The following is a 17,401-nucleotide window of genomic DNA, read 5'->3' as shown; positions in this document are numbered from 1 at the left end:
AGATTTACGCACACAACAGGTAAAGCTTGAACCAATAAATGGGCTATACGGCCCATACATTATAGCCTTTAGTACTGGATGTCAGGCCTGTTTTTTTAAATAACTAAATACCAAAAAAATGTCAAGCTTCACCATCTCGAACCGAACCATCGTGATTTATCACGGCTCGTACCGAATGAGCCTACGATTTCAGACCACATTTATAATTTTCCAAGTATGCTTTGTAAACGTACTAATTTGCAACTTACTATCTCAATAATTTAACCCTTGGTCTAGTGGGTCTGCTCTGCTCTGCTCTGCCGTTGCTCTTATCTTTTTGGTTAAAAGTTTCCGATTTTATTGATATGAAATGAGTTACGCTTTCATTTTTTTGCTGAGAAGCCGGCTGTTCGGCATGCATTCATAAATTATGTTCCAAAAAAAGGTAACAAAGACTTCAGCACTATATATGACGATCTTTGTTAATAGGTTTAATCAATTGAATCATAACTGAAGGACTTCTAGTCTAGACAAGATATTATAGATCAAAATATCTTTACAGCACCAAAAATAGTAAAATACAGCAGAAGCTAGTGTGGATGAAGAACTCGAGGTCTTTCTGAAGCCTGAGGCACGAGAAGTTGGCTCGGGAAGCTCGTCAAAGGTTATTTTTCTTCTATGGTTAATTATTTCCATGTCATTTGCTTGAAAAGTTAATAACTGTGGTATAACCATTTGTTTTGAATGTAATGTTTGTAGATTAGACGGGTTGATCCAACTCTTGACATGGAGGCTGGCCGCCGGGGAGATGACTACACTCATCTTAATTATGGTAAGAGCCAACTATCATCAACTCATTCCGCATCAAGGGTTGTTGAAGTGTTAATTTCAAGTCAACTAGTGTATACAGATTCACACAGTTAAAACAGGTCTCATCCTATAGAAGTACGTAGTAGTAGCATTGGGCTCAATATATAAGTAATACAATACTGATGGTTATAAGCATCAAAATTTGTAACATATCAAAATGTTTTGTGTTTTTTTTTTTTCTTCTAGATTCTCATCAATACTTCTATATATACGTTGTTCAACCAAGAAAATAAGAATATTATAAATAATTAATATTGAAAATATTAAATTGGTAAATAACGTATATCTTAAGAAATGATGTTTCTGACAAATTTTTCTGTCGTAATTAAAGATAAGTTGATATAATGAAGAATCTTTTAGAAATTAACCTATGCACTTACTTTGTTGTTCAGACAAACAAAAAAAAATCCAGAAAACATATGATTTACTATGTAAGAAAGATAAGACATATGCATCAAATATTCCAATATGTACTTAAAAATACAAAGGACAAGAAAAAAAAAAGAAAAAAAATGTCAAGACAGCGATAGAGTTGAGCCACACACTTCACAGCTTGACAGAATTTAGGCAGTAAGCCCTCTAGAAGAGCCTCGTCACCGACTTCATCAACCAGAAAACCACCCAACGAACCCTAAAGATTCTATTCCCGTGTTTTTAACCATCTCGAGCCATGAGCCATCACGGCTCCTACACGTGGCGATAACCCACTCCATTCTCTTTTTTTTTTTTTTTTTTTTTTTTTTTTGCGCGAGAACTTAAAAATTACTACTAAAAAAAAAAAAAAATCCCAAAAATATTATTAAGCCCTTCTTTCTCTCTCTTATCCGCTCCTCTCTCCTCTCTCTTTGGTCTGTTCCTGCCGCCGCCGCCGCCGTTCTCCTCCGTCAGATTCATATAATTTCCTCCGCCGTCTTCACTCATTGCTTCTCCTCCGGTCATAAAGGTACGCCACGCTTTGTATTCGTCTATGTATTTATTTGCTTTCTCTTATTGATTCTCCATTTGTTTTTGTATCTCTCCTCTCTCTATCTATGCCTCTGCTGCTTTGGTTTCGATTGTATCATTTGATAAATTTTTGAATGCTATCTCTCTTTATCTCTCTCGCTCTTGTGTTAATTCACTCTGTTCCTATTTTAATTTCACTCTCCATTGTATCAATTTTAGTTTCGGCACCTCTCTGTCTATTGTTTCATTATCTGGTGTATTCATCGTCACCTCTCTATCCATTTCTAGGCTTTAGGGTTTTACGAATTCAATGATTTGAGGAGGCTTTTTCACATTTTAAAATAGAAACTTGCTTTCCCATCAAACAGAGAAACAGAGAGAGTTGAATCGATTCCGAATCCTTGATTTTAGACTTGTGATCTTGTGTGGACCTATTGCATTTTGATTTAAGTCTTAAGCTTTCTGAGTGATTAGCATGAATACGAAGTTTTATTTCTATTTCTGATCATATAACTTTTCTTGTCTATTACTTTAGTTTGCTGTTCTGTTTCCGGATATTGCTTGAAATTGCTGTCTGTGCTCTATGCTCATAGACCTACTTGTGTGCAGTGTTGGGAAACTTGAAGATCCAAGAAAAGTAATTGCTTTTTATAGTGGGGACTGTCCTATTTATTGGAACTTGACTTTGTAATATAAGATATAATCTCAACGAGCTTTATACCCCAAGACTGGGTCTACAAATCAATGTCAGAAGGTGAAATGGCCATCATCAAACCAGAGGTAAGACGTTAGTTATCAAGATAGAGAATGACGGTTAATATCGTTAGATATTTTGCTCAAAGTTAACAACCTACCATTTGCGTCATATATTTATATATATATTGTGATTAGTCTCTAGTTCTTCTCATATACGTTTACATGGCCTACTTGTTACAACATAGTTTTTTTCTCATACTAAGCGTTTTAGTTTTGAGTGTGATATTCGTTACCTTGCACCAAGACTAATTACTTTTTCTGTGGCGTCAACATAGATGATGAAATCCTATATATGGCTTGAAACTGCTGATGGCTCAATCCAACAAGTGGAACAAGAGGTTGCAATGTTCTGTCCCATGATATGTCAAGAAGTAATACAAAAGGGTGTTGGATCTTCTAAGAACTACGCAATATCTCTTCCACAACGAGTCAATCCAGCCATGTTAAGCCTGATTTTTGATTACTGCAGATTTCATCAAGTACCTGGACGTTCAAATAAGGTTTATTTGGAGGTTTTCAAATTGGTAACAAATGGCGTCATGTCGATGATCATATGCTTTTTCTTAATAGAGCTCTTTCTACTTTTAGGAACGGAAAATATATGATGAAAAATTCATCCGGATGGATACAAAGAGGCTCTGTGAATTGACCTCAGCCGCTGACAGTTTGCAGTTGAAGCCGTTGGTTGATCTTACTAGTCGTGCCCTTGCACGAATTATTGAGGGGAAAACCCCCGAGGAGATACGCGAAATATTTCATTTGCCTGATGACCTTACCGAGGTATGTTGTGCCCAAGATCATCTCTTTTTAGGAGGTGTCATTCCTATCTACTTCTCTATTTTAACTTTTTGTTACGATTTATCAGGAGGAAAAATTAGAGCCTCTGAAGAACACAATGGATGATCCACGGATTCGATTGTTGAATAGATTGTATGCTAAGAAAAGAAAGGAATTGAAAGAAAGAGAGAAACTAAAGGTGTGATGAGCATTTTAATTATGAAGTTAGGAACTGGTTTGTAAGAATGAACTATTGTACTAGTTTTATAATTATGGCTATTTCCATGTCCTAGAATGTCGAGGTTGAAGAACATGTCGATGAGCGTTCTGTGGATGACCTGTTATCATTTATTAATGGCAGAGGTACTTTTCCTAACTTCAGTTCTCTCATGTATGTCATGCTCCTTCTTCTGCTCCGAGTTGTCCAATCCATGTTGATGGCACGACATATTGGCTCATGTCTGGAGTCGATTTTGATGCTACGTTCAACTTTGTAAATTTTTGGTAGGCTCTTTTCTAGTTGCTGAATGAGGGCCTGATATGAGATTCTCACTGTCTTGTGCTGCAATTTCTTGGGCTATTATTGGTCACTTTTCATATCAGTAGACTTCTTGCTTATGCATTTTTGGCCGAGTTAATTGATTGTATAATGCTCAAATCCTGGTTGATATCCTGTTTTCATAACCCCTCTGTGCATAGATAGATTGAAATATTTGATGCGTGTGTTTATGTTGTTAGCATTGGTTCTTGCTCTTCTCTTTTTCTACTTCCTTTTAAAGCTCTCATTGGAGAGAAGGATTATTATGTTTCACAGATCACAAGGTGGTAAAGACTTCCAAGAGCAAAAAGAAGAACAAGAAAAGGAAGGAGCAGAAGAATGGTACATCAATGGGAACATGTGAAGCTTCAGAAAAGGTTTAAACTAGTTTCTCTCTGATTGCTCCTTGGTAGTAGTAATCAAGATACTAAGGAAGTTCCTTCTTCTTAGGATTCAAAACATAATCATCCTTCCAAATCACGAAGTGCTGAGGTTGTTGACAATACTTCGTCCAGCTTGGGAGATGTATCTAACTTACTTAGTATGGAAGATGACATTTTTACGCCAAAGACTGAGTTTGAAGATGGTTATATAGATGATGAAATTGATCCAGCTTTGAAGGAAATGCTTGATAGGTAAGTGGCTCTTTTTCAAACTCCTGCCTGAGGTATTCGTTTTGTGCTGAAATAATTGATATCAGTCCCACCTCCAAATATACCTTCTACAAACCTCATATTCTAGTAATTTCATGTGATGCACCTGAAGTTCTATACGTAGATCTACATCGAATTGTGCAGCCATTAAGTGGTTAAGTGAAACTAAATAAAATTATTGAACCTATGTTAATACAGAGAGGTAGAGGATTTTGCTCGGAGATTGAACTCTAGTTGGGTTCTATCAATAGGACAAGAAAGGCAGCCTGTGCACTTTTCCATCAATGGAAATGGGGCTACAAGGCGGTTGACAGGTACATGCTATCCTTTTTCCTGGTTAATCTTTACATTTATGGGAACAGTGTAGCACAAGAAGCTGGTGAACTGCACCGCATCCGTTTTAGACCTTTAATTACGCCGTACTTCAGTATTCTACATAGCTTTTGATGGCTGATGGTAGATGTTTTGATTTGCATTCGTTTTGAACTTTGAAGGTCCAGCCGCAGGACACAAGTGAAGCTGAAAACGCTAGTCCAATGGCTGGAACAGTTTTGGTGAGATCCCCACTAGAATGTAAGCAATTAGAGAGAGTGGTGTTCCGGTCACCGGCGTTTGATGTGTGTCCTCCTGTAATTTTTTCTTTCTTTCCACAATCTGCTTTCTTTCTTCCTTCTCAGTTAATCCGGAGAGGTAGGATGCAGTTTTGTTTTGTTTTTTTTTCTAACTCCTTTTTAGTGATCAACCCTTTGTACACAACTTTTAATTAAAGAACTGGTGAAAGCATTTAGTTGGTTGGCTCATTTTTTTGTTTTTAAAAAAATTCAAGAATAATGTGAAGATGATTCCATTATCTATATAGAATTACAAGCCTCACACTGCTCACAAGATGAGAAGGAGAGGAAATCTCAAAGCAGCTTCTCCTCACACAATTGGGGTTTACAAATATGAGATACATTGTATTTACAGATGTGATCAAGATCTTTGTAGCTTTATGTTCTTGTCCTCTTCTTCTTTATGTGGCTTTTCAGGTAATGGTGGGGTCATTGACCATGCTTATGGTTTTGGATAGCAAGCCTTTGCCAGAGTTTGGTGGAGTTAATCAGGAAGGTTATCATGCCCAGTCCCATTCCGGTGCACTAGTGGATCAACACCGTAAGGCAGTTCATGAGCCAGGTGAAATGTTAAGGAAAGAAAGAAAAGAAACAAAAAGAAAGTATTCTCTCTTATTCAGGATAGCAGGTGTTACCTACCGGTAAAGAGGGTGGAGATGGATAGTTTGATTTCTCTTCCAGTACACTTACACTTGAGGAAGCCTCAGATCCTCCAAAGTATGAAATCGTACTAGCAGACCGAGAAGAGCTGGTTCGTGATGCTCTCTCGTCCTCCTCCTCGCTGTTCCTCTTTGAAACTCCACTTTCTTGATCTGAATGTGGGGAGACAAGCCGTTGAAAGTCAGATAGTAGAGCTGAGAGAGCTCGGACTTCATCCATTCTAGCTTCCCTACGTTGCACACAGACGTCAAACTTAAAAATATCATATGTTATATCTATACAGCTATGGGAAAGAGATGGACTCTGGCTTGAACCTTGTATGGATGAGATATCCTTTGCAGATAAACCGTATATGACAAGTCACAGACGCGTGTTGGCAGACAAAGATGGCTTTCTTCGATCTCAAATCCTCCATTTTACTGAAAACAGATCACCAAAAATGCCAAATTTGAGAGACCTGGTTACAAAAAGGCAGGAGCACAAGCGTGAAGACTAAAGACTCAATACGTTGAATAATGATTGTCAGAAGCTGCTCCCATGATGAACTTCCTCACTCTGTTCTCAGAAATCGTCTGCAGGATTCCCTTTTCGATCGAGTTCATTTCAACGCACAGCTTCTCCGCTTGAACCTGCAAAACCAATCTCCTTAGAAATGGCGGAAACTTCACATCCCTTATGTAAAGAAGAGTATACACACAGACACACAATACCCCTTTGCGGAGGCATATTCTAAGGTACTCATCAAGAATCTTGACTGTTTTGGCCTTTTGTTTTTCTCTGTATGCTCTCACTAATTCTTCATCTACGGTTGCAGCATCGAATTTGGTACCCACTGTGGAAGCAAAGAGAAAGATCATAAAAAGTCAATTTCGTTTAGAGCTCTCTGTTTCGTGTATAAACCAGACAGGAGTTGTTGCCTTGTTGGAGCGAGGAAATAGAAAAACTTACAGACAGGAATCATTTGAGCAGGTCGATGAACAAGAAGGATGCAGATCTTGTAACCTTGACAGTTATCTAATACCCAGGTCAGATTTGACTTGTTCTTGGCAGGTTCTCTCCCTAGTGCAACGTATATTCTCTCATCCATCACTGCTTCTTCTTCTTCCATGTTGTGCTTTTTTGCTCCTTCAAACTCCATAATGTTTTCTCGGGAAAAAAGTGAATGAGAAGATCTTGAGAATGGCTGGTTCGTTTCAGACAAAAAGCTATGGTGTTGTCTTCTTCTCGTCAAATGTTTAATATAGAAATATGGGAATCAAGAAACAAAAGATCCGATGAAGGGCATGTGTCATCCCTTTCTGGTGTTACTCTGTTCTTTCGAATATTCGATCTGGAACTTGTATATGTATGTATTATTTCTGGTGTGATTTTTACTTTTTAAATCCCTTTTAGTGTCAACGACCTAATCAAAACTCGAGGAGGTAATCAACTGTCGATTAGACCATTAAAATATATATATATAAAAACAGGTATGAAGTAAAAATTAGGTAAACATTTCACCAGATTATACAATTCTTTGGAAGTTTTATTTTATATAATCGTCAATCATAAGGGGATTGATTACAAAATAATACTGTACTAAGGTGTAAATAAACCTTAAAAAGTAGACTATTTCGATAATTGAAGGAGAGTAATTCAAATGGAGCTGCAATAAAAACGCGATCGATCGACTTCATATTTTTCTTTTTTAAAAAGGGAATTTTGGATTAAAAGGCGCGTGAGTGCTTTGCCGTGTCTGTTTCCCAAAAGTCATATTGAAATTGAAAGTATAATAATCGTAACGAATTAGTCATATGTACATTTAAATCAAAGGTGATCAAATTTATTGTCTACTAGTATCATCCAAAGCCGTCTCCCACAAACGAGTGTGACTCATACCAACCAACACCGACTAGTAAGTAAAAGACTTACAATATACCATATCAAAAAAAAGACCACAAGAGAACTGCATCAAGGTTCGAAGGACTTAAAAGAAAGATCCTTTTTGATTTGTATCTCTACAAGCAGAGGATCTGTTCAATGATTCAGGAGCTTGAAGCCATTCTTGTATTGCGGATCGAAGGGCAAGATTTGGAACCAGGCTCGTGTGAGGAAGCCTTTTGTTTATCATCGGAGAAGTCTCGTGTCCTCTCTCGAACCACCCGTTTATGGCTTCTCTTTCATATGTAAAACCATCTGCTGCTACATGTGGATCCTCCATTATATCCTGCAAGTGTCACAACAAAATAGCAGTTTCTCTCTTCTGATTGTTAATATTTTGATCATTTTTAGTAGTTTTCATTGATCTTACAACGTTTCTTACCTGTGTAATGGGACAGATAAAGTACTGAGGTGGTTCACGCTTACTCTTCAGCTTTGATACTTCTCTAAGCTCTATATTCAACTTTTCTTGTTCTTTTCTAAGCCTTTTCAATGCTTTCATGGATATGATATAACTGCCTTGAAGCTTTCTTGTCACCATATTAGATTCGGCTATTCGGATTTCGGATTCTGATCTCATCTTTACAAGTTCTTTTTTCTCTTTACTCAGTGCCTTCTCTGTTTCTCTCCTATGCTTCAGCTCCTCAAAATACTTATTTTCCGATTGTTTAGCCTTACATTTATTGGTTATAGACAATAGTTAAAGAAATTGATACTTCCTAAGCAATAAAACATGTTAGGAGGAACTTGTATTACCCTTTTGATTGCATCAACTGCAGCTTTTTCAGCTTCTTCACGCTTGTATGCCTTGAAGTGTTCTTTCTTTCCGAATTCTCAGCTTCCTCGACAGCTACTTGGATCCGAATCTGATTATCATCTTTAATTATACTTGAGCTTGGAACACTTTCAGTTCCTCTAGTAGTTATCTCAGATTGGCTCAAAGAACTTGAAGATGCACCTTCTAGACACAAGTTATCTCTTCTTCTAGCTTCCCTGCATTGATATAATACCAAAAGAAAAGAAAAAAACACTTGTGTAGTGCGACTTGTGAGACAAAGATCTTGTCTCACAAGCAGAACCCAAAGACCATTCCTAAACCAGTTACTAATGTCAATTTGCAGTTAACACAAAATAAAGATTAAGAATTGAAAATGAAGAAAGTGGTATATATCTTAACATTTTACACCAAAAAATTGGACAGACCTTGAACATATTAGATATCCATTGCAGGTAAACCATATCTGACAAGTAGCAGGCGCTTCTCTGTGAATGTAAATAGCTTTCTTGGACTGTAAGTCTCTCATATTCCTGAAAATTTTGAGTTTCAATTCAGTGATTCATCCGTATATTAGATAACCAAAAAGTCTAATTAAGTCTACACTTATCAACCACCTACATTGAATAGTGTTTATCAGCTGCTGCTCCCATGACGAGTTTCCTAACTCCGCGCTGGGATATCAATTGGAGGATACCTTCCTCTATCGAATCCATTTCGATATATATTATCTCTGCAGTGACCTGATTCACAATTTGGCTGGAAACTTAGAAACAAACACTCTTGCTCTTGTACAACCAAAGCAAATGGATATCTATAATTAAGTAATCATACCTGCATTTGCTTGCATATATGACGGTACTTGTCCAAATTCTTATGTGCTTTCTCTTTTTTTTTTTTGATGAAGCCTCAATTTCTGGTAGTGGGACATCGCTCTCGCTTGGAATGAACAAAGCAAGATAGTCCAAAATCAACCAATTAAATTCAGCACAACACAAAAAGATTGGAAAAGGATTTATAAAGTACTTACGGACTGAGATCTGGATCGGTTGATGAACATGGACAATACAAAACTCTTTGCCTCCACTGTTCTGTATCGCCCAAACGAGTGTAGTCTTGCTCTTTAGTTCTATCTCTCTCACTGCGACATAGATCTTCTCATCCACCAGCGTCTCTCTCAGGCCAGTTGCCATTGAATCTTTAGTGTCATATATAGTGACTAGAGTCCATACAAAAGAAACAAAGAGAAAAGGGAATATTTTTGCAGAACAAAGTGATAGAGATTTGATTTAACAAGGTAGTTGATGAGACAACAAGCTATTCAACTCCCAGAGAATATATAGAATAGAGAGAGACAAGGAAACAAGGCTTTCAATTACAAGACAAACACGTTACACAAACAAGGCCTTATCCCAAGGAAGTTGAATCATGTAACTCATTCCAAAGAAGCTGCCATAAGAAGAATCTGAAAGCGATAGTGTCTATGTATGTCAAGAGTAATGTCGACATATGTATAAACCAAAAGCAATACGGAAACTTGGTACATAAGTCAAAGAAAATCTAGAAATTGATGTCGTCAAAAGCCTGTGCGTAAGCTTGCTTACCTAAGCTCATATATATTATTTACTCATGTGCTTTTATAATTTTGCCCCTCATCAAGGCCAATCACTTTCTCTCTAACGACCTGGTCTACTCTCTACTTAGTCGCGTAATAATAAAGTTAGACTTTATAGGCTTTTAAGAACTCTACCTAATCAAGAGCTTACACACAAAAGCTCAAGAGGAAACCATGTTTTTTATGATTAGTTTAATAATCTAAGGACAGTGGTTATTTTTACGTACCTCCTCGTCGCCAACGCAGAGAACTGTAAAATCTGAGAATCGGTCTAAAGGGATTCAAATGATGAACACGACGAAATCATCGCGATATTCAAATCGTACGTATCGAGAAATCTTCATGTTCATTAGTCGAACCTCTCTAGCCCGATTCCCTGCTTTAGGAAGAAGAACCTAGCCGGCTTCACTATCAATTAAAGACTCTCTCTGACGGCGCGGACACTTAAGATTTTTCTTCATCTTTCGAAGTTTAGTTCTTGTTCTTTTCAGTTTAAGTCCCTTCATCTTGTGATATTTATAGATTTTATCCGCTATACTTTGTGATTTTAACTTCAATCCCATATCTTTGGTTATTTTTAAGTTGAATCCTTTTAACTTTTGAATTTTAAATTCAGTCGGTGTTAACGTTTTGGGATGAGAAATTTAAGTTCAGTGAGTAAATATATTTCAAAGACTTTTATTTGGTCAATGTCTCATATCCTTACCTCACATGCGAGTTCAGTCCACACATTATTATTATAATGAAACAGTTTTTGTGAGTTAAGATAATGAAGAAGATAAAAGCTTTGATTAATTATTCCTAAATGAGGCTAAGTGCCCGCCCTTACATAGATAGAGTTCAGAAATTAAACCAAGGTAAACATTAAACCGGGTTTAAACAACAGACCGGCATTAATTATTACTAAAGATAGAAAGGATATAGGAGAAGAGTCCGTGACATATGAAGGCTTTTTTATTTTGGCCAAATTAATAATGTCTCAGATCTTGACATGGAGTGAGGCAGACACTCGTTATTGATACAAAAAAGATATATATTTGTTTCGGTCAGTTTGCTCAGATCTTGAAAGGGTGTAAGGCAGAGGTATTGACCCCTTTAGACCCGTACATGCTTGACAACTCGACGATGGTGGTGTCCCTATACTTGGGAGGGTTTTGTTCTGTAATAAGCTCTTTGATGGGTCCATATACTCGAGGATCTTCCTTCATGACAATGCTGAACAAACATGCCACTGAAATCCGCGGTTCAGCTGCTCCATTTGCTATTACCCTGTGCTCCACGCTTCTGAATTTGTCATTGCTTATAAGCTGCACAATAAAAATAAAAATGTTAAAGTCACATTTCCGTCGTCTAAAATCATTGATGAAACGTCGTTCTATCAATACAAATTAAAACAAAGCTAAAAGGTTACTAGTAATTTATATAACCTGAAGAAGATCTCCGACGTTGACGACGAGAGCCCCAGGGACGCGAGGGACATCGAGCCAATATTGGTCATCATGGAAAACTTGAAGCCCTCCGACATTCCCCTGAAGAACAATGGAGAGAAAAGAAAAATCGGTGTGCTTGACTAAGCCTAGAGTAAGATCAGGCTGAGGGCAAGGTGGGTAATAATGGCCAAACATGACCAAAGACTTGCTGCAATCCATGTCTTTGAGGTGTTTAGGGTTTAAGCCCAAAGCCTCTGATAGAAGCTCAAAGAGCAATTCCACTAATTTCATTACTTCTTTTTTGTACTCCATCATAATCTTCCTGCCACATCAAAAAGAATTTTTGATTCAGATTTTAAGAGCTTTTATCAATGGCTCATCATCATGTATTTAGAAACACTTTTCAATCAAAATGAATTTGTACTTGATTTTGAAAGAAATAATCTTTTATATATCATTTTTTTTTTAATTAGGAACTATTTTTTTTTTTTTTTTTGGTTTGATAAAAGCTTTTCTTATAAAACTTTAGAAACCCGTTTGTAGAAGAGTTGGACCTTACCCACAAATTGGAGGCAAGTCCTCTGATGTGGGAGGATCCGGGGCCATATAGGCACACATGGTATCTCTCCAACTCGCCGCCTGAGAGGTGAAGAGATCATAGTTACTGTAGTAAACCATTTTTCTAGTGTGATCGCGAGAGTAGAACCGTTTCTTTAATTCAGCGTCTTGCTCGTGAAACCCGCGAACCCCTTCGTTCACCTTCTCCAGCACGTCGAGCGGGATCCCGTGATTAACCACCTGGAAGAAACCCCATTTGTCCGCTGCTTCTCCTATCTTGTCCACCAAGCTTCTTCGCGTGTCTGAATCTTGATTCTTGAAGTACACTCCTCCTTTCAAATCGATGGTTGGGATCGTGAGCTGTGAATCTCCTAGTGGTGGTTTTGGGCTTTCTAAAAGAACCGGAGACGCAGTACGGAACATAGCTGGAACCTCTGAGATTCCAGAATCAACAAGGCCCTTCACGCCTCCCATCGTCTCCTCGAAAGATTTTAGTTGAGTTAAACGATCAGTTGCAATGGTGGCTGTTGTTGAATCCATTGCTTTTTTTTTCTTCTTCTTTCTTTCTACGATTTACATCGACATACTTAGTCTTATAGTATTTTTATACTTGTCATACTGACTTCAAGCCTTCAAAGCATCAAACTATTATTAACAAAATACAGTATAATATGGCCACCATCAAACCATAATTAACTAATACATTATAATATGGGCGATGACCCGTGACCATCAAACCATTTTTAACAAATACAGTAGAATATGGCCAGTGACCTGTGATCATCAACCCATTAACAAATTCAGTCTTTTTATAGAATACTTTTTGTAGTTCATAATTCATCATATATAATATTAAAATCTAAGGTGATCATATCTATATTTAGTATATGTACATGCGTAGCCACCCCCACAAAAGAGTGACCACAAATACCAACAATACTACTATGTCTATACTAGTGATATAGAGTAACAACTATTAACTACGAAGGGGAGGCTACGTGTTGTACCCTCTGTGCATATAGATATATAATAATAAAATCAGAGAATTTTGAATAGACAAAATTTACAATTTTTATTTATTTATGATAAATATATTTGTCACTCTGATTAAGGCGAATCACTTATATTTCTTTACATGAAGAATATCTGTTCAATGATTCTGGAACCTGTAGCCATTCTTGAATTGCGGATCGAAGAGCAAGATTTGGAACCAAGCTTGTGTTAGGAAGCCTTTTGTTTATCATCGGAGAAGTCTCGTGTCCTCTCTCGAACCAACCACTTATTGCTTCTCCTTCATATGTAAAACCATCTGCTGCTACATGTGGATCCTCCATTATATCCTGCAACAAAATAACAGTTTCTTTCTTATAATTACAGCATTTTGATCATTTAGTAGTTTTCATTGATCTTTTGTAACGTTTCTTACCTGTGTAATGGGACAGATAAAGTACTGAGGCGGTTCACGGTGGTTATAGGGAGACACCTTCTCTTCCTCGCGTAGCTTTGATACTTCTCTGAGCTCTATCTTCAACTCTTCTTGTTATTTTCTAAGTATTCTCAACGCTTCCACTGATAAGCTATACTTGTCTTGAAGCTTTCGTATCACCATATTAGATTCGGTTAATTGGATCTCGGATTCTGATCTCATCTTTTCTATTTCTTCTTTTGCTTTCCTCAGCGCCTTCTCTGTTTCTTTCCTACGCTTCAACTCCTCGAAATACGCAGTTTCCCATTGTTTAGCCTACAATTTTCGTTAGAGACAGAGTTATAAAAGTTTGATACGTCTATGCAAAAAAAAAAACTTGTTAAGTGGAAATTTCATACTACCTTTTTGAGTGCGTCAATTGCTGATTTTTCAGCTTCATCACGCTTAGAAGCCTCAAAGCGTGCTTTCCTTTTGGAAGTCTCAGCTTCTGTGACAGCTACTTTGATCAGATCATCATCTTTAACTATACTCGACCTTGGAACACTTTCACTTCCTCTAGTAACCTCGGATTCTATCAAAGAATTTGTCGACGATGCACATTCTAGATACAAGTTCTCTGTTCGTCTAGCTTCTCTGCATTGTAGTATGACTTGTGAGACAAGTAAACGTCAAAGACTAATCCTGAACAGTGACTATCTATAGTATGTTCAGCTAACTCAACAAAAGATGAACAAATGACTTAATTAGCCAAGCCTTGAACTAATTAGGTATCCGTTGCACGTAAACCATATCTGACAAGTAGCAGGCGCTTCTCTGTGAATGTAAATAGCTTTCTTGGACTGCAAGTCTCTCATTTTCCTGCATAATCCACGTTTTAATTCATTCGCTGATCTGTGTTTTAGTCTTTATAGATAACAAAAAAAGCATCCTACACTTATCAACCACCTACATTGAATAGTGTCTATCACCTGCTGCTCCCATGACGAGTTTCGTAACTCCGCGCTGAGATATCAATTGGAGGATACCTTCCTCTACCGAATCCATCTCAATATATATTATCTCTGCACTGACCTAATAACGATTTAACTTGAAATTTAGAACCAAATCTCTCTTCTACCATAAAAAAAAAAAAAAAAAACATGGATATATAAGAAGTAACCATACCTGCATTTGCCTGCAAATATGAAAGTACTTGTCCAACTTCTTCTGAGCTTTATTCTTGCCTTTTCTATAAAGCCGCAATTTTTGGTCGTCCAACATTGCCCCCACTTTAAAATGAATAAAACAAGATAGTCCAAAGTTAACCAAATATCCTTAATTAAACTCTGCATTAGTAAAAAGAATAAGGAGATTTAGTTTACTTACAAACTGAGATCTGGATAGGTTTATGAACATGGACGATGCAAAACTCTTTGCCTCCACTGTTCTCTATAGCCCAAACGAGACTAGACTTGCCCTCTAGTTTTTTGCCTGACACTGCTACATAGATCTTCTCATCCATCAGCGTCTCTCTTTTGCTAGTTTCCATTGATTCAACGATATCTCCGCCTTGATTTCTTAAATCGCCAACCATTTTCACTATTTCTTGGATCGGAATCTTTAATGTTATGGTCACTCCGATCCATATAAAAAAGAGAACAGAGTATTTTTTTTTTGCGGAAACAAGCGATAAAGATTTGATCTAACAGAGTATTTGATGAGGCAGGCGATACTATGTATATATATATATATATATATATATATATAGGGAGAAGAGGAAAAGGCTTATTAGATACACATATCTAATCACGAAACCGTGTTTAATGAAAGCCTTATCGCAGAAGCTTAATCAGAATAATTACGAACAATGGATAAGCCTATGACTTTCAATGAGAGCCGACCAAAGAATCTCAAAGTAATTGATGGTCTCTGTCTTTGTCAATAGAAATGTCAACATTACGAAACTGAGATCAAAACTTCAGATGATAACTTAGTTTGATGCCGTCAACGGCTGCGTATTATTACGGCTATGCCCTTAACTGTCACCCGCTTCATAACGACCTCGTCTTCTCTCCCGCGTAAAAATTAATTTATATTTTTGTTAAATGCTAATTATTTTTTAAGCTATATTAAGAGTTTAGTACAAACATATTCATAGAGCAAACAAAGCTAACGTCCACATTTTTAGTTGATCAAAAGATATAGTTATTTTAGTTTCATGTGAAAATGATAGTTTCAGTTTTTTTTTTCTCCTTTTGCTGTCAAACCAGTTATTTAATTTACACGCTAAATTATATAAATTATTAAAGTAAATACATCATCACTTACATCATAGTTTCAAAGCTAACTAAATTACACAACCAAGGTACATGACACGAATCAAGAGAAATTTTTATACACAAATTTACTCTTACATGGACCGGAGGGCGAGTGAATCTCATGCGCGGCGATTTTTTCTCTCAAAAGCCTCCTTCTTCTGATCACAACCTCATGCGCCGACGTCGGGTCCACCGTCAATTCCGGTGGCGGTGAGGACCCTCCGGTCCATGGTTCTTCATTCGTGACTTGTTGCATCATCTCGGCGAAGCTGTTGGACGAAATCAAGGGAGCGGTGGAGAGGAGAAGCATCCGCGAGACGCTGACGGTAAAGAGCTCTACCGGAGGTGTTGCTACGCGGAGCGGAAGAGGGAGATTCACGACGAAGAACGAGAGAAGAGGGTAGATAGATCTGGAGATCGGAGATTCTGGAGGTTTCACCGGATTGGTTATGATAGGGGAGGTAATCTCCGATCTAGTGAAGCTAAGCCACCGTCGACGGTCCTCTTATCTACTCCATGCTGCCTCTCTCTCTCTCAAGACTGAGCATGGATCCTCCACGACAAAGGACATATCGGATCTCTTCCTCCTTCTCAAAACGGTTCTACGGTGGCAGGATGGCAAACGGATCTTGGATCACCATCTCCGTTCGGTTACCGTCGTCCAGGCTCGCCGGAGGTCCTGTTCCGGCCGAGTATCTGCAATTATGGATGGCAGCTGCAAAACGAGTTCTTCGTTTGTAGATTAGAGTTTCACGTAGTACCGGTTTAATCCGGTTGTTGTAATCCGGCTGGTTTTGTTTTTCCAACGGTTTAGTCCGGTTTGATGTAAACGAGTTGGACCCTTTGGAATTTTTGTATGGACCTACTCCAGAAATAGCCAACTGAACATTATATTTTTATAATTGAATACCTTTTAACAAAAAAAATACTATTACACTAGATTTTTTATAAAAAAATTGCACATCGAAAAGATACACAGTACACTTATAAGTTTAGTTAATTTGGTCCCTGAACTTTGTGATTTTAGCTTTAGTTCCTGAACTTTGCAATTTTAATTTTTAGTCCCTTATATATTTGGTATTTAAAGTTAGTCGTCCCCTCATTTTTATCTTACGTTTAGTCCCTCAACTTTTTTTACGAATGTCTACAATGGGCCAGTGTATTTGTTTATTTGTCGGCCCGTAATAGTAAATGGGCCGTATGGGATAGGCCAGTTGTTGTTTCTCACCCAATAAATAGATTTTAATGATTGTCAAAAAAAAAAAAAAGAAGATTTTAAATTTTTTAGGTTAAACTTTAAAGTTTGAATGGGATAATAGTTGGTGAGACTATGATGACTCTCTTCGTCCAGTTCTTAGTTTTTGTCTTGTTTATAGGTTTAAAATATCATATATTCTTAATCATTATGGACACATATATTCAGATATTTACTTGTTTATTGGGTACTAAATTATTAATCGATCTGAAATTTTCTTTAATCATAATTAATAATGATTTTGAACTTGTAGATATGATAATATATATACAACAACGCAATTATACCTCTTTTAGTAAGGAAACATACATCGCACGAACCTAACTCAATCAATAT

At 37.2% G+C, this 17,401-nt stretch overlaps 3 protein-coding genes and 2 pseudogenes across 6 annotated transcripts; 1 reads left to right on the top strand and 4 right to left on the bottom strand.

Moving 5' to 3' along the window:
- Positions 1-1,399: 1,399 nt before the first annotated feature.
- Positions 1,400-5,318, top strand: LOC109124648 (SKP1-like protein 21). Its single transcript, XM_010470773.3, has 10 exons — positions 1,400-1,792; positions 2,404-2,574; positions 2,826-3,050; positions 3,139-3,330; positions 3,416-3,526; positions 3,621-3,690; positions 4,142-4,242; positions 4,316-4,500; positions 4,717-4,832; positions 5,013-5,318. Exons 2-10 carry the CDS (start codon positions 2,539-2,541, stop codon positions 5,033-5,035), a joined length of 1,059 nt encoding a protein of 352 aa, XP_010469075.1. The 5' UTR covers positions 1,400-1,792; positions 2,404-2,538; the 3' UTR covers positions 5,036-5,318.
- Positions 5,319-5,346: 28 nt separating this feature from the next.
- LOC104749180 (U-box domain-containing protein 33-like) lies at positions 5,347-7,216 on the bottom strand. 2 transcript variants are annotated; one of them, XM_010470772.3, is made up of 6 exons: positions 6,738-7,216; positions 6,500-6,621; positions 6,297-6,418; positions 6,104-6,208; positions 5,769-6,018; positions 5,347-5,654 (listed from the first exon to the last, which is right to left on the bottom strand). In XM_010470772.3, the coding sequence occupies exons 1-6, from the start codon at positions 6,925-6,927 to the stop codon at positions 5,559-5,561; spliced, it is 885 nt and encodes a 294-aa protein (XP_010469074.1). In that variant the 5' UTR covers positions 6,928-7,216; the 3' UTR covers positions 5,347-5,558. The 2 variants fall into 2 exon arrangements, with proteins under 2 accessions (XP_010469074.1, XP_010469071.1); XM_010470769.3 differs by having other exon boundaries at positions 6,297-6,621; positions 6,738-7,102.
- Positions 7,217-7,589: 373 nt separating this feature from the next.
- Positions 7,590-9,820, bottom strand: LOC104749179 (U-box domain-containing protein 36-like; annotated as a pseudogene). Its single transcript, XR_015584658.1, has 7 exons — positions 9,515-9,820; positions 9,319-9,423; positions 9,106-9,227; positions 8,913-9,017; positions 8,466-8,702; positions 8,092-8,382; positions 7,590-7,995 (listed from the first exon to the last, which is right to left on the bottom strand). The product of XR_015584658.1 is annotated as a U-box domain-containing protein 36-like (transcript).
- Positions 9,821-10,866: 1,046 nt separating this feature from the next.
- Positions 10,867-12,767, bottom strand: LOC104749178 (1-aminocyclopropane-1-carboxylate oxidase homolog 8-like). Its single transcript, XM_010470768.3, has 3 exons — positions 12,089-12,767; positions 11,527-11,851; positions 10,867-11,406 (listed from the first exon to the last, which is right to left on the bottom strand). The coding sequence occupies exons 1-3, from the start codon at positions 12,625-12,627 to the stop codon at positions 11,155-11,157; spliced, it is 1,116 nt and encodes a 371-aa protein (XP_010469070.1). The 5' UTR covers positions 12,628-12,767; the 3' UTR covers positions 10,867-11,154.
- Positions 12,768-13,140: 373 nt separating this feature from the next.
- On the bottom strand, positions 13,141-15,228 carry LOC104749177 (U-box domain-containing protein 36-like; annotated as a pseudogene). The gene is made up of 6 exons (XR_015585188.1): positions 14,879-15,228; positions 14,678-14,781; positions 14,463-14,584; positions 14,267-14,371; positions 13,915-14,146; positions 13,141-13,828 (listed from the first exon to the last, which is right to left on the bottom strand). The product of XR_015585188.1 is annotated as a U-box domain-containing protein 36-like (transcript).
- Between the last annotated feature and the right edge of the window lie 2,173 nt (positions 15,229-17,401).

This window comes from Camelina sativa, chromosome 16 (genome assembly GCF_030686135.1).
Source record: "Camelina sativa cultivar CO46 ecotype springtype chromosome 16, ASM3068613v1".
Classification (NCBI taxonomy): Eukaryota; Viridiplantae; Streptophyta; class Magnoliopsida; order Brassicales; family Brassicaceae; genus Camelina; species Camelina sativa.
The sequence above is the reverse complement of the archived record's forward strand: the minus strand, read 5'-3'. Positions and strand labels throughout refer to the sequence as shown.

Excerpts from the sequence above, each read along its gene's own strand:
- LOC109124648 (XM_010470773.3), top strand. The coding sequence starts at position 2,539 with ATGTCAGAAGGTGAAATGGCCATCATCAAACCAGAG. Across the intron at positions 3,691-4,141 it reads ATCATTTATTAATGGCAGAG|ATCACAAGGTGGTAAAGACT; the intron begins GTACTTTTCCTA and ends TATGTTTCACAG. Across the intron at positions 4,501-4,716 it reads TTGAAGGAAATGCTTGATAG|AGAGGTAGAGGATTTTGCTC; the intron begins GTAAGTGGCTCT and ends ATGTTAATACAG.
- LOC104749178 (XM_010470768.3), bottom strand. The coding sequence starts at position 12,627 with ATGGATTCAACAACAGCCACCATTGCAACTGATCGTTTAACTCAACTA. Across the intron at positions 11,852-12,088 it reads GACTTGCCTCCAATTTGTGG|GAAGATTATGATGGAGTACA; the intron begins GTAAGGTCCAAC and ends TTGATGTGGCAG. Across the intron at positions 11,407-11,526 it reads ACGTCGGAGATCTTCTTCAG|CTTATAAGCAATGACAAATT; the intron begins GTTATATAAATT and ends TTTATTGTGCAG.
- LOC104749180 (XM_010470769.3), bottom strand. The coding sequence starts at position 6,927 with ATGGAGTTTGAAGGAGCAAAAAAGCACAACATGGAAGAAGAAGAAGCA. Across the intron at positions 6,622-6,737 it reads TGCTCAAATGATTCCTGTCT|TGGGTACCAAATTCGATGCT; the intron begins GTAAGTTTTTCT and ends TTGCTTCCACAG. Across the intron at positions 5,655-5,768 it reads CATCTCCACCCTCTTTACCG|TGCACCGGAATGGGACTGGG; the intron begins GTAGGTAACACC and ends TTGATCCACTAG.